At 50.1% G+C, this 15,478-nt stretch overlaps 1 protein-coding gene across 6 annotated transcripts in view; it reads right to left on the reverse strand.

The window, feature by feature from the left end:
- Positions 1–15,478, reverse strand: part of AK9 (adenylate kinase 9) — a 241,372-nt gene that overhangs the window by 214,552 nt on the left and 11,342 nt on the right. For 5 of the 6 annotated variants that reach the window (XR_012667633.1, XM_048844821.2, XM_075126637.1 and 2 more), the window contains one exon: positions 9,600–9,663. Coding sequence is in view for 4 of the 6 variants with exons in the window: in XM_048844821.2 (XP_048700778.2) it covers positions 9,600–9,663 (64 nt within the window). In the remaining 2 variants the exon portion in view is untranslated. Of the gene's footprint in view, positions 1–9,224; positions 9,374–9,599; positions 9,664–15,478 lie in introns of those variants that run through there. The other variant, XM_048844822.2, reaches the window with a different exon arrangement.

Genomic DNA, 15,478 nt, shown 5'->3' on the forward strand with positions numbered 1-15,478 from the left:
CCAAGATGGAATATAGGCTGGCCCACCGGGGCTGCTCACCCTCCAAAGGTGGCAGAAGGTCTCGCCACTTTGTATCGGGGCGGGACACTAGGGTGAGGGCGTGAAGCGCGAGCATGTATAGATGTTTCCTTGGCGCGGTTTGGAAGCGTACCGGCTGCAGTTCATGCAGCCAGCTTGCAGTGAAGGGGTAGTGGGGGTCGATTGGATCTGCGGGACAGGGGTCCAATTAAAAGGTCCGGTGGGCCTGGGGTAGAGGGTGGGCGGGGCGTGCCCACGAGCAGGACCCGGTCAAGGTAAGCTCGAGCAGCGGGCAGCAAAGCGGCCTTCACCTCCGGAAGTTCACGCTGGGGGGGTACGAGGTCTGGAGAGCCCCATGCGCCGGGCGAGCATCAGGGGATCCAGCCAGTCTCCCCGGTCGTAGTCCAGGAGGTCTCCGACTCTTGTGACTTTTGCCAGGATCAAGCTCTGGCGCACCGAGCGGGACTCCGCCACCTGCACACGGAGCTGGGGGTTGTGTAGCAGGGGCTCAGCGAGGAGATCTACTCCCTCGGTGGCCGCCACAGACCTGGTTGTTAAAAACAGTTTCCAAGTCCGGAGGAGGTCCTGGTAGAAGACCGGCAGCCCGGAGAGGTCTTGCAGAAAACCTCCTGGATGGAGATAAAAGAGCTGCTGGTGATATCGGAGCCCTCGGATGCGGCGCAGGATGGCGTGCGCCAGTGTGCTCCATGCCGAACTGCCCGCACCATAGAGGAGCCTCTGTAGGGCCTGGAGGCGGAAGACATGGACCTGAGTGTGTAGACACTTCAGGTCCTGTCCTCCTTCCTTCAGGGGTAGGTGAAGAACCCCTACAGGGGCCCAGTGCGTTCCTGACCAAAAGAACCCCAGAACCGATGTCCGGAGGTTGGTCAGGAAACCTGGGGCCGGGACCAGGGTGTTGAACCGGTACCAAAGCATGGACAGGACTAGTTGATTAAGCACCAGAGTTCTCCCTCGGAGGGAGAGACATCGGAGTAGTCTCGTCCATTTCCGGAGCCGCTCTATCACCCCGCCCTCTAAGTTTTCCCAGTTCTCCGGCAGAGAGGGATGGGTGGCAGAAAGGCAAACGCTGAGATAGAGCAGCGGACCCGCACTCCGCCGAATGGTCTGAAGCGCGGGTGGGAGGGAACTCGCCTGCCGCCAGTCTCCTACCACCAAGCCAGAGCTCTTGACCCAGTTGACCCGGGCAGAGGAGGCTGCCGAATAGATGGCCTGGCAAGCCTCCACCCGCGCCAAGTCACCAGGGTCCTAGATCACGAAGAGCACATCATCAGCGTACGCCAACAGGACCAGCCGCAGCTCCAGCTCCTGCAGCACCAACCTTGTCAACCTCCTGCGGAGGAGACAGAGGAAGGGCTCAATCGCCAGGGTGTACAGCTGGCCCGAGAGGGGGCACCCCGCTATACTCCTCGCCTGAAGCTGACTGATTCGGTCAGGGTCCAGTTACGCTTAACCAGACACTCTGCGGAAGCATACAGAGAAAACCCACAAACTGGGGTCCAAAGCCAAACGCCTGCAGAGTGCTCAGCAGGTACCCGTGGTCCACCTTATCAAACGCCTTCTCCTGATCTAGGGACAGGAGGGCGAATGACAGACTGTCTCTACGCCCGAGTTCTAGAAGGTCCCGAACCAGAAATAGGTTATCAAAGATACTGCGGTCTGGGACGGTGTAGGTCTGGTCTGGGTGCATCACGTCCGCCAGCACAGACCCTAGCCGCATTGAGATTGCTTTCGCTACGATTTTGTAGTCTGTGCTGAGGAGCGAGACGGGACGCCAATTTCGTAAATCGCGGAGGTCCCCCTTCTTCGGCAATAAGGCGAGCACAGCTCGCCTGCACGAGAGAGGGAGGATCCCGCTCTGCAGAGACTTGGCCCAGACGGTGACTAGGTCTGGGCAGAGGACGTCCCAAAACACGCGGTAGAACTCCACAGTCAGCCTGTCCATGCCTGGAGACTTATTGGTCGGCATACAACGGAGGGCTTCCGAGAACTTGGCCAGAGTGAGCGGTAACTCTAGCCGGTCTCGGTCGCTAACGCTGACCGTGGGGAGCTCCTCCCAAAGCACTCTGCAAGCGCCAGGGTCGGTTGGATCCGGGGAGAAAAGACTTGTGTAGAAGGCTCAGGCCCTCCCGCACATCTCCGCCACTTCCGTGAGGGGGGTGCCGTCTTCTGCCAGGAGGCAGGTGACGTGTTTCTTGGCCCCTCTTGTTTTCTCCAGGGCATAGAAGAAGCGGGAGCCGCGATCCATCTCCCGAAGGAGGCGGATGCGGGATCGAACAAAGGCGCCCCGGGCCTGATGGTCCTCGAGGGCCTGGAGCTCCTCCCACTTCTCCCGGCACGCTCCGCAGAGGAGTGGGTCTTCGGGGCTGGTGGCCAGATGCCTCTCCAGCTCTAAGACCCCCCATTCCAATTGCTCTATCGCCTCATTTCTCCGTCGGCTGGTGCCCCGAGTGTAGTTGTGGCAGAAAAGCCTGGCGCGCACCTTCCCCAGGTCCCACCATCGCCGCACCAAGGGAAAGACATGCCGCTGCCCTCGCCAGGCCAGCCAGAATTCCCGGAAGGACGTCACGAAGCCCTCATCCTCCAACAGGTTGTTGTTAAAATGCCAATAGGCCGGCCCCGGCCTCTCTGCACAGAGGGAGGCTGTCACGGTGGCTAGATGATGGTCAGAAAATGGGGCCAACCGAATGCTGGAGGAGTGGGCTCGTGAGAGATGGAAGGGTGATAAACAAATGTGGTCCAACCGGGAGTGGCTCGACCGATGGGCTTCCACCTGGACAAAGGTGAACGTGGAAGTGTCATCCAGGTGGTGGTCATGCCAGATGTCCACTAGGGAGTGATGTTCAACTATCTCCCGGGGGGTGTCCGCGGCGGCCGGGCACTGCTCGGTCCCCAAGCGGTCTTGCTCCTTGAGGGTGGTATTAAAATCCCCTCCCAGGACCAGGCACTCGTGAGAATCTAAGGTGCCGAGGAAGGCGGACGCCTGCTGATAGAATTGCAGCCGCTCCGGGCCTGATGTCGGGGCATAGACATTAATGAGGTTAACGATGAGCCCCTCTATACGGACCTGGAGTTGCAGCAGGCGACCCTGCATGGCCTCGGCGACCCCTAGCACCTTGGGCCTAGGTCGGGGGAGAACAGGGTCGCCACTCCAGCCTGCCGAATCATGGAATGGCTAAAGTAGACCCTGTCCCCCGACTCCAGCTGCCCACTATCTTCAGCGGTTGGATCCGTATGGGTCTCCTGCAGGAAAATCACAGAGTATCCTCCCTCCCGAAGGAAGGAGAGCACCTGGGACCTGCGGAGACCCATCCTACAACCCCAGGTGTTCAATGTTGCGAGGGTGAGAGGTGTCATGGGGAGGGCCAGGGGGGATCCTCACTGGCAGGGACGCTCGCATCCCCCAGTGGGCCGCGCAACAGTCCTTGACCCATCCCGTAGGTGAGTAATTGGTCACGGAAGATGCGGACCCGCCAGTAGGCCGCAGCATCCTGCTTCCCCGTCCCTTTATCTTCCCCCATAAGGGCCCTTGTGGCCCGGAGGCTTTGAAAAAAATCCCCCCATTGCTGGAGAGCAAGCTGTACCTTGTTGCGGGAGCCACGGACATCCTCTTAAAAACTTCCACAGCTCTCCTTGCAGATCATGTGGGGGTGGGGTTACGGTTTCCCGGTCGTTCCCCGGTGGGGCCCTTGGTGCAGTCCTGTGGCCCACTAAAACGGGCAAGCAGGGTGCGGACCCCCAACAGGGTGCCTGATGAGATGGAGCTTCTAGGCCCCCTCAAGCCCTGGGGCAATAGGGGGCGATGGAGGGAAAGTAACAGCCCCTAATGGGTCGGGGCAGGAGAACGCAAAGGCCGCTCCCTGGGGGTCATCGATTGGAAAAGGGAAGGAGACAGCCCCGGGGGCGGCGATAACATCGCAGGAGGTAGACTGGATAGGGATAGGGGCAGGGGCAGAGGCAAGATTCTGGGTTTCGGGAGGTGAGCAGCTGGATGGTGGCGCCTCCCGATCAGGCTCGAGGGTTAAGGGGGTGGGGAGGGAGCTCTCAGTGATACCGGGTGCGGGCTCCATGGTGAATTTAGCGGCTACAGCACCAGGAGGTGGATTATCTTCTGTTGCGCCCCTGCCCGGGAAGGAAATCAATTGCTCCGCACCAACGGGGGGTGCCCCTGGCGGCTCGTGTCCCAGTCGCGTCGCGCCGGCTGTCACCTGAGCAGGCTCGGTGGTCATCAGCGGGGTGCCATCAGCGGCCGGATCGATGGAGGAGTCCAGGGGATCCTCGGAAGTGGGAGTAGAAGCAGCAGTTAGGGGGAGAGAGCATGGGGAAAAGAGGAGTGGAGTGAGGTCATCCACATCAAGGTTTGCTGGCAAAAGGTCGTTCTCCCCCTGGACGACCGGGGTCAGATCTAGGGCCTCGATCTCCTCGAACGTGGAGGAGAGGACACTTTCCGTCGCCCCAGGGTTCTCCCCGCTGGCACCCGCCATGGCAGTTGCCTCAGGGCTCACGGGGACTTCGGGCAGTGTCAGGACAGAAAGGGCTTCCTTGAGGGTCTTGGAGGGGAGGGTCTCCCGTGGAGGGGAGACACTACCTTCCGGTGCTACCACGTCTTTCCCGGCTGACACCGGTGGATGGGACGCACTCGTGGGCAAAGCGGAAGGTTCGGCATCGGTGCCCCCCTTCCTGGTCTTCCGGGGGGGCCTCTGCCTCGGGTAGATGAGGCGGCGCTCCAGCCTTCTGCTTGCCTCACTTCCCCTGGACTAGGGCCCAGCCCTCCATGGCATCATCTGGGGGCTGGTTAGCAGGGTTCGTATCAGGGGGTAAAGGCAATGGCTCAAGGGTTTGGGGGGGGCAGTAAGGTGGCATAAGGGAGGGAGGATTCTCCCTGGGGCAGGCTCTCTCCCATGCCTGGTGGTATCTCTGCCACACCCTCCTCCATAGGCCCTGCCAGATTATCAGCAGCGGGGGCGGGGCTCTCCCGCTCATCTGGGTGTTGTAGGAGAGGTGCCCCTTGGGCCTGAGCGGGAGAAGTGGTGGTCCGAAGAGGACGGGGGGCAAGTTCGGGTATCGAGCGGCCAGGGGCGTCGGCAATGATGGGGCCGATGTCCTGCCGGGTCTCGGAGATCCCAGATGCCCCTCCTTGCCGGGCTAAGGGGCAGTCCCTCCGGACATGCCCTGACACCCAGCAGAGGTAGCACCGGGCTTCCCCCATGGAGAAATACACCCGGTAACGGGCCCCCTGGTGGGGGACTAGGAAGGACCCCTCGAGCGCCTCTCTGTCACGCGCCGCCGACGGCAGTAGAAGCTGCACTTGCCAGTGGAAGGAAAAGATGCGACGGAGGGTGGGGTCCTTGCAGCCCAACAGGAGAGGGCTGATGACAGAAATAGGTTTCCCCAGGGTGGAAAGGGCGGGTAACAGGGCAGCATTGGGGAGAAAAGGAGGGACAGAGGTCAGGACCAGGCGGACGCCCAGGTCCTCTAGCAGCTCTAGGGGGACAAACACCCCTCCCACCGCCAGGCCCCTCTCCACCGCTTCCTGGGCGGCAGCCTCCAATGCTAAGAAGAAGACAACCTTCCCATACATTTTGGAGGCCGCCACAATGGCCAAGGGCCCCACCACCCTCGCCAACATGTAGGTCTCCACGTGGGGCGAGGCGGGCACCAGGAGGCATCGGACTCCATGCTTCCTTGTCATGGTGGGAAAGGGGCCCCGGCCGCTATTGATGGTGGCGGAGGTGGTGGGCGGGAGAGATGACGAGGCGGCAGGCAGGGGGGTTGCCACCACCCGGGCATACATCCTGGGGGCTGAGGGAGGGACATCCGCAGAGCTGGTGGAGGGGGTAGCAGGGGAGGAAGCCATGGTTGGTGGCGGGGCTGCAGCAGTGGGGGTGGCCCCTGCCACGGAGGGCCTGGTGGTTTTAGCGGGGCCCTTCCCCTTCTTCTTGCCCTGGCCTTTCCCGCCGGCTGGGGGGGCTTCTCTGGAGTCTGGGGAGGCGATGGGCATGGCAGCGGTGGAGGTCACCCCGGTGCATCCATTGCCGATGCCCCAGTGGGGGCGGTGGCAGGTGATTGACAGGAGTTGGGGTCAGGTAGAAAGGGACAAGCTGTGGGGTGGACAATTCGGGGGGGGGGGGAGGGGCACATGAACCACCGTACGCTTGTCCAGAGAGTCCTGTTTGGTTGGCTGGTGCTTCTGGCCCACGTGGTGGAATCAGGGCGAGCAGCTAAGTCCAGAGGCAGATGTTAGACAGCCAGCAAAGATGGTGGAGGAGGCAGTTGTGAAGATGGTAGCGTGGGGGTTGGGAGGACACAGATGGATGGGGGGCAGCTCCGTGCCACACCCCCTGTGTCCCTACAAACACAGTTGAGACACAGTCAAGGCCTCCCCCCACACGAGAGCACAGTTCGAATGTTACTCAGTCTTAGGCCCTCTCCATGGCGATTTTTTCCTCTGGTAGACAGCTTTGTTCCCTGGGCGGCGTTCTTCTGGTAGACAGTTTTTTCTCTGCTTGTTCCGGGTCGCAGCTGCAAACATTCCAGGGATGCCATAGCGAATGATAAGAAATTCTCTCAGCCAGAGATGGGTCCGCAGACAAAGAGCAAGTGTCTGAGTCTGGGGGCTGGGGCTTCCACTCCCCCCTTCTGGGGAGCAGGTCAGAAGGCCCCCCCCTCTCTCAGAGGGTGGTTCAGCTGGAGCAGCAGCAGCATCCAAGGGCAAGCGGGGTGGGGGGGGACTAACAGCCGGCCGGCCGGCAGCCGGTCAGCACTCTAGCAACAGCAGAGAAAGAAAAAAAAAACAAGAAGAAGAAAGGGGGGAGAGCATCTGGCCTGGTCGGGGGCTCGGGGGGGAGCCAATAGCAGGGGCAAAAAGCAAGAAAAGCCCAGGCCAGAGGGCAGCAGCAGGAGAGCAGGCTAAGTAGGTCCCTTTTCCCTGGGAAAGGTAATAGGGAAGGTTCCAGATTGTTCTGGAACCTTCTGGAGACAATTAAGACAGGCTGATTAGAACACCTGCAGCCAATCAGGAAGCTGCTAGAATCAATTAAGGCAGGCTAATCAGGGCATCTGGGTTTTAAAAAGGAGCTCACTTCAGTTTGTGGTGTGCATGTGAGGAGCAAGAGGTGCTGGGAGCTGAGAGTGAGAACATGGACTGTTGGAGGATTGAGGGGTAGAAGCATTATCAGACACCAGGTGGAAGGTCCTATGATGAGGAGACAGAAGGTGTTGGGAGGAGGCCATGGGGAAGTAGCCCAGGGAGTTGTAGCTGTCACACAGCTGTTCCAGGAGGCACTCTAGACAGCTGCATTCCACAGGGCCCTGGGCTGGAACCCGGAGTAGAGGGCGGGCTCGGGGTCCCCCCAAATCCTCCCAACTCCTGGTCAGACACAGGAGTCGACCTGGACTGTGAATTCAGAAAAATGGCCAAGCTAAGGGCTGCTGTGAAGCTCCAAGGCGAGCAAATCCGCCAATAAGCGCAAGACCCACCAAGGTAGAGCAGGAACTTTGTCACAATACTGTGAAATCTGGCATTGAATCTTTGAGCCCAAAAACATTTCACATATTAAGAAGTCAAGTTCCAAAAAGAAAACAGTTCAACCACACAAAGATGTCAATTTTAAAGTAGGCAGCTGAGAAAAAGGTTACCTTTTAAATGGTCAAATTAAACAAGACAGTGCTAGTTTGATACCCCCTCAAAGCTCCTACATATGGCTTTATGAACTGCAGTGATGGGGTGGAGCCTCAGGGGATAATCCTGCAAACCCTCCACATATACAAGACCTGCTGAAGTCAAGGGGAGTTCCACATGCAGAGAAGAGGGCTCATCCTTCTGTAGCTGAAAAAATTCTTATTCTGTTTTTTCCCCCTCACATGTGAAATAATTTAGATCAGATGTCTTTGTATTAAAAAAAGTGGGATGACTTAATCTATATTTGCATTGAAGGAAATAAAGTTAAGAGATTTTATTAAAACAGAAATTTTAGCATGATTTGAACTTAAAGCCTTCAAAATGTGACAAAGACATTTTATTTGATATGTTATAAAGCCTCTAGTCGCCACAAAATCTCAAGGTTTTTTTGGCCACCAGAGGGCTTCCATATATTCTAATTAATGCACTAGAAACAAATTGAGATTTACAAGGGAAATAGCTAACACAAAAATTGAAATCTGTTTATTCAAAAAGAAGATTTACTGAACATGCATAGTCCATGAAAAAAAATCCGCCTAATCATGGATATTATTATTAACATAAACAAAGAAGGGGAATCGATAGCTCAGTGGTTTGAGCATTGGCCTCCTAAACCCAGGGTTGTGAGCTCAATCCTTGAGGGGGCCATTCAGCGATCTGGGGCAAATTGGGGATTGGTCCCGCTTTGAGCAGGGGGTTGGACGAGATTATCTCCTGAGGTCCCTTCCAATCCTGATATTCTATGAAAGAGTTGTTTAAAATAACTTTTCTACAGTTAAGATTGTTATAAGCCGATTTAGCCTTCCCCCATTTTTAATTTAATTTAAAGAGTTACATCAGTCTCTCAATTTGTAGGATATATATGGGGCAGAGGCAACATTTTTTCTGCAAAATTTAAGTGAATTGAACAAAGGATTCTTGAATTACATCCTAAAGTACAAGTGTTCACCAGAGTTTAAAAACTATTCTATCTTTTTTGGCCACTTTATAGCAAAACCAATCATAAACCTCCTTCCTTTGCTACAGAATATCTCCTCCAGCAAACTTAGTATAAAACAACAAAAAGCTGCTGGAGACCTAAGCTTATTCTTTTTGTATATGAGTCTCTAGCCCTTTTTCTTGCTGAGATGTCTCAAAATGACATGCCTCCTCAGCAATCAGTTGAGAGTGGAACAAAAGAGAATATTTCCAATGATAGGCTCTGCGCCTGCAAACCTTTAGAGATCTTCAGGGAGAGGAAGTGAGGAAGGTAGAGCTGGAGAGAGCAGGAGATCAAAGGGGTATTTCCTATTCCTGTGGACCTGCTGAAGGGTGCAAGATTGGAGAACCCCACTGCCTCAAGTGACCCTTAGGATGTTTTTTGGTGGGGGCTTGGTACTGTCAGGATAATAGCACAAATTTGCTTTTATTATTATTTATAATGCAGAAGTGCTGAGGAGCCCAACTCACAGACTAGCAACCCATTGTGCTAGGTACTGTACAAACACAGAACAAAGAAAGACACTACCTGATCCTGTAAGCTGAGCCATGCAGTTGGACCCTTGTGCCTATGTGGACCCACCACAGACTTCAACCAGGTTCCACATAAACATATGGATCTGCTCTTGTAGATCATCTTACAGGACTGGGCCCTACTTTGGTCATTAGGTGTTATATTCCCTCCTGAAAAAGAGGAGAAAACTGACTTGTTTAGCACCCATGTAGCTAAAAGGCAGATGCATCTGCCACGTTCAGCAATGATATGTTTCCTGAAAAATTATCACAGCTTGCCCATACCAATGATCTTCACTGTGGTCATTAATGTACTATTTAAAATTTCAGGGAACATAAAGAAAGCTAAAATAAGAAGTATTATAGTGTTGTGATTACAGTTGATATTTACCTTCGATCAGTGTGCATTTCCATAACTGAGCTATTTTTTTAGCTAATGTTTTCTTCCCAGTACCCTTAAAATGAAAAAAAGACATATTTTATTAAAATTAGAATGACTTTGCCATTACTCACATAACAAAATGCAATGAAATACATGTCCTGTTATTATTTCTTTGTAATAAGTCAGGATCAGGGCCTCTGTGCTATGTGCTATAACACAAACCTGCTTAAAGTCACTGGGCAGCATGTAATGTATTTCCCACTATTATTGATATATTATAATTGTTCCCTTTAACTGATTTCCTTCATATTAAATATATTTGTATTTATGAGTAAGGCTATTTTAAACCTTTTATATGAGTTGCTCATGAGTTTCTATAAAGTTTTTGTGGGACTAAAACTTCACATCCTTCATTTCAGGTTACAGTTAATTTTTTGAAGCAAGTGTCATAAATATAAAGGGAAGGGTAAACCCCTTTAAAATCCCTCCTGGCAAGAGGAAAAATCCTCTCACCTGTAAAGGGTTAAGAAGCTAAAGGTAACCTCGCAGGCACCTGACCAAAATGACCAATGAGGAGACAAGATACTTTCAAAAGCTGGGAGGAGGGAAAAAAGCAAAGGGTCTGTGTCTGTCTATGTGATGCTTTTGCCGGGGATAGAACAGGAGTGGAGTCTTAGAATTTAGTAAGTATTCTAGCTAGGTATGTGTTAGATTATGATTTCTTTAAATGGCTGAGAAAATAGCTGTGCTTAATAGAATGAATATTCCTGTCTGTGTGTCTTTTTTGCAACTTAAGGTTTTGCCTAGAGGGATTCTCTCTGTTTTGAATCTAATTACCCTGTAAGGTATTTACCATCCTGATTTTACAGAGGTGATTCTTTTTTACTTCTATTAAAAGTGCAAGGGTTGGGAGGATTTTGGGGGGAAAGACGTTTCCAAACTACGTTTTCTCAGGAACCCAGATAAAGTTTGGTGGTGTCAGTGGAAGTCCAAGGGTAAAATAGTTTGTACCTTAGGGAAGTTTTAACCTAAGCTGGTAAAAGTAAGCTTAGGAGGTTTTCATGCAGGTCCCCACATCTGTACCCTGGAGTTCAGAGTGGGGAAGGAACCTTGACAGCAAGTTTGAGCAAAACCTTTCTTCTATTTCTGAGTAAGGCAAGAAGGGTAAAAAGAAGGTGGGGGATAATATTTCTGCAACTTTTTTTGCACTTAAAATGTGCCCCTACTCTGAAGAATGGCTATGTACAACTTATACTTTCTTACTCCACAGATCTGGTGCCTGTACATATTCAGTCTTATCTGATAACTTCAGTGAAAAATCATTTTTGCGGTGTTTTCACTTATGTTAGCTCTGAAGAGCCAACATAGCTAAGAGTGAACTGATTCTACTAGGTCTTGTGCATCATCAACAAAATTGTTTACTAAGTTCCATATCACACAGATGTACCTAAAGGCATAATTTGGCCTTCTGAACCTTTATTATTGATGGTTATGCAAAAGAAGGAAGGATCCAAGAAATAAACAGGAAGTCCTATAATGCCATTTATGGTCACTTTTCAGAGTAAAATTACACTAACCCAAAAATGTCTGAATGTTAAAGTATCAAACATGACAAGTAGTTAGTCCTCAATGAAGATTCATAATCCTGATAAATTTGAAAAAATAATTCAGAACATTATAAGTGACTGAAACTTGCATCATGAACACATGCAATATGTACATTTTCTTATGTTTCTATGTTAAAATAATTTGCATCAGTCTTTATCTTGGCACAGATTTGGAGCAGTGCTGTTAAATTTGTAAGCATTTGTTTCCTAAATTCCTTTAAGTATGTCCCCTGTTTATTTTTTTAGAGGAAAAAGAACCACAAAGGAAATAAAAAGTAAGAACCTAATTTAGTGTAAATTTGCAGCTGAGAATTTAAATGCAAAAAGTCAGTCAAACAGTTAGACCTCCACAGCAACATTAATTTGATTAACTTTGCATGTTCTGTCTACAGTCCATACAAAAATGAAGGTTACTTACCTGTAACTGGAGTTCTTCAAGATGGACTCTACATATTCCATTTGTGGGATAGATTAAGAAGCGGTACCTCTCATCCAGGATGGTGGGATACAGAATCCTAACTGAACAAGGATTGAAGTACTGCTTTCCCAAACTTTGCATCTGATCTAGACTCTAAAGGCTTGTATACACGGTGGGGGAATGTGTTCTACGTGGGTGTGATTTCTAAAGCACACTAATGTGTTGCATGTTAAATGGTCAGTATAGGCTCTGCTGGTATGCACTAAAGGTTGCCTTAGTGTGCTTTAACATAATACTGTTTTAAGAAGCACTAAGTTAAAGTGCACCAGCAATGTTTACACAGGCCAATTAATGCACAACACATTAGGGTGTTATAGAAATTTTTGAGCCCTAAGTCTAATGAGTGGTGTATAGTGAAAGTATTAATTGAACTCTGTGTATGAATTGTAAGTTGCTCTATTAGAGAACTGTATCTTGTAAACCCCACAGAGGCTACCTGTACTCTGGAAGGATGTGGCCTAACCTATTCAGGAACAGGGATACCCTATCTTGTATGCTTCTTTAATACATGGTCCCCATTTGGAAAGTGTTTACACACTGACAAAATATTTGCATTTTGCTTTTGTTTTTCTCCTTACAAGAGATTGGGTGATTGTCTGAAATGCTTCATAAGTAGTAAGCTACGGCCCTTTTAGCATCCAATGTATGTAATTTAGCCTCACCATCCTGGCGGTGAGATTTAAGGTAAAACACTGGTAAATTTATAGACTGATCAAGATGAAAATCACCTTAGGCATTGTGATGTTCTGTACCTCATGGGAACACCCTGCATCCCCGTGTTCATCCTTATAAAATGATTGTGTGGTATCCAATGCAAAGTTTGTCATGTCGGGTGTCTTCGGAAGGCTCATGATGCACTGAGCATTGTTGTTATAGTAATTTTATAGGTTGTAATTTCATGTATATAGTTACGAGGCTGAAAATGTGTCCTCATGGCTTGAAACAAAACCAGGTAAAAATTCCCCAAGAGCAGAGAGGCAGTTCACACCTTATCAGGGCATATATGGGACAAACTTAGCTCAGCCTCACAGGAACAAAGGACACTGGCCTACGCAGCAACAAAAGGATCTGTTGGACCCTCGAATGAGTCACTCCCCTTCCCTTGGTCAGTTAGGGACTACAATGAGGTAATGCTCACCTGACCCTAAAGGGGGCAGCAGGGGGCAAAGTCAAGAGGGAAGAAAGAACATGATAAAAGGAAGAGACTTTTTCATGCTCTTCCTCTCTCTTCCACCTCCATCTACAGACATCACCACCAAGTGACTGAAGCGCTGATCAAAGGGGAGAGCCTGGCTGAAGAGCAACAAGCTAGCCTGTGGTGAGAAGCTTCTAAGTTTGTAAGGGCATTGAAAGTGTTAAGATCAGCTTAGAATGCCTTTTGCTTTTATTTCATTTGACCAAATCCGACTTGTTGTGCTTTGACTTATAATCACTGAAAATCTATCTTTATAGTTAATACATTTATTTGTTTAATCTACCTGAAGCAGTGCGTTTGGTTTGAAGCATCTCAGAGACTTCCCTGGGGATAACAAGCCTGGTACATACCAATTTCTTTGTTAAACTGACAAACTCATATAAGCTTGCAGTGTCCAGCAAGATGGAGGTTCCTACGGTTGTGTCTGGGACCGGAGATATTGGCTAGTGTCATTCGGTTGCAAAATCCAAGGAGCAGCTTACATGCCAGAGGCTGTGCATGAACAGCCCAGGAGTGGGGGTTCTCAAAGTAGAACAGGGTAAGGCTGGCTCCCAGAGTAAAAGACTGGAGTGACCTAGCATATCACCAGTCCGGATAACACCAGAGGGAAACATCAGAGTGGCACAACAAGCAGGGTGTATGTATGGCTTGTTACTCCAAGTGAAGTTCACGCTTTAAGCACTGATATTTGTAATTTTAAGTGAGTCTTAAGTGCAGTGGCTAAGAACAGTCAGGAGGAGGTCACCGTTTTGTTATTTTCTGTTTATTTCGGGTGAGGGAAATAAGCACAAGAAAGCAGAAAAATGACTACAATTGAGGCAGCTTCAAAACTAGAGCTGGCCAAACTGGAAGCTGCAGAAAAGGAGAGGGAGCACCAGAGATGATTGCAACTGAAAGAACTGGAAATAAAAGAAAGATAGAGAGGAGAAAGAGAGAGAGAACATCAGCTGGACCTGCTAGAGAAGCAGAACCAGAAGCCCCCGACCCCAACAAGTCCCAAAAATCCACAAGTGGGACCACTTATGTCCTGCATACAGTGAGGAGGATGATATTGCTGAATATCTGACTACCTTCAAAAGGCTGTGTGTAATACATGAAATCCCTGATAAGAGTTCCTACCCTGATTGCAAAATTCACTGGTAAAGCTCGAAATGTATTCAATGAACTGTCTATTGAAGATGCTTTAGACTATTGTAAATTTAAAGATACTGTTTTGTGAAGTTTTAAGATTACCCCTGGAACATATAGAGTTAAATTTAGGAATCTTAAGAGGGATATTGGTATGAGTAATGGGGAATATATAAACAAAATGAAAGATTTGTTGGGAAAATGGGTGAGGGGTAAAGAGGTGGCGAGTTTTGAGGGAATGTTGGATCTTGTTGCTCAAGAGTATTTCCTAAGCATATGTAAGGCTGATGTAAAGCAGTGTCTGTGGGACAAAGATGTAAAATCTGTGGATGAGATGGCTTTTTTAGCTGATGCCTTCGAACAGAATGAGGCGTCTATTGAGTGCAGGCCACAGAAAGAGGGGTTTAAAACTGGTGGAAAGGGAGGATCCCATTTTACCCCTGGGAAGAGAGAAAGGGGCTGGGAGCCTAAACATTCTCTTACCCAAAAACATTCCTCTAACCCTCATCCCAAATCTCCTGTAAAAGCAGAAGAGCCCAAAAGGTGCTATCAGTGTAATTCCACTGATCTGAGGAATAAATGCCCTGTGCTAGGAGGAAGCAGGCAACCAATAGCTCATGTTAGTTCTGCTGTCCTCAACACAGAAAACACCCAATCAATGATACTAAACTGGGAGGAGTGGTAGATACGCTGGAGGGGAGGGATAGGATACAGAAGGACCTAGACAAATTGGAGGATTGGGCCAAAAGAAATCTGATGAGGTTCAATAAGGATAAGTGCAGGGTCCTGCACTTAGGACGGAAGAACCCAATGCACAGCTACAGACTAGGGACCGAATGGCTAGGCAGCAGTTCTGCGGAAAAGGACCTAGGGGTGACAGTGGACGAGAAGCTGGATATGAGTCAGCAGTGTGCCCTTGTTGCCAAGAAGGCCAATGGCATTTTGGGATGTATAAGTAGGGGCATAGCGAGCAGATCGAGGGACGTGATCGTTCCCCTCTATTCGACATTGGTGAGGCCTCATCTGGAGTACTGTGTCCAGTTTTGGGCCCCACACTTCAAGAAGGATGTGGATAAATTGGAGAGAGTCCAGCGAAGGGCAACAAAAATGATTAGGGGTCTGGAACACATGAGTTATGAGGAGAGGCTGAGGGAGCTGGGATTGTTTAGCCTGCAGAAGAGAAGAATGAGGGGGGATTTGATAGCTGCTTTCAACTACCTGAAAGGGGGTTCCAAAGAGGATGGCTCTAGACTGTTCTCAATGGTATCAGATGACAGAACGAGGAGTAATGGTCTCAAGCTGCAGTGGGGGAGGTTTAGATTGGATATTAGGAAAAACTTTTTCACTAAGAGGGTGGTGAAACACTGGAATGCGTTACTTAGGGAGGTGGTAGAATCTCCTTCCTTAGAGGTTTTTAAGGTCAGGCTTGACAAAGCCCTGGCTGGGATGATTTAACTGGGAATTGGTCCTGCTTCGAGCA

The sequence above is a fragment of the Caretta caretta genome, chromosome 3, assembly GCF_965140235.1.
Source record: "Caretta caretta isolate rCarCar2 chromosome 3, rCarCar1.hap1, whole genome shotgun sequence".
NCBI lineage: Eukaryota > Metazoa > Chordata > Testudines > Cheloniidae > Caretta > Caretta caretta.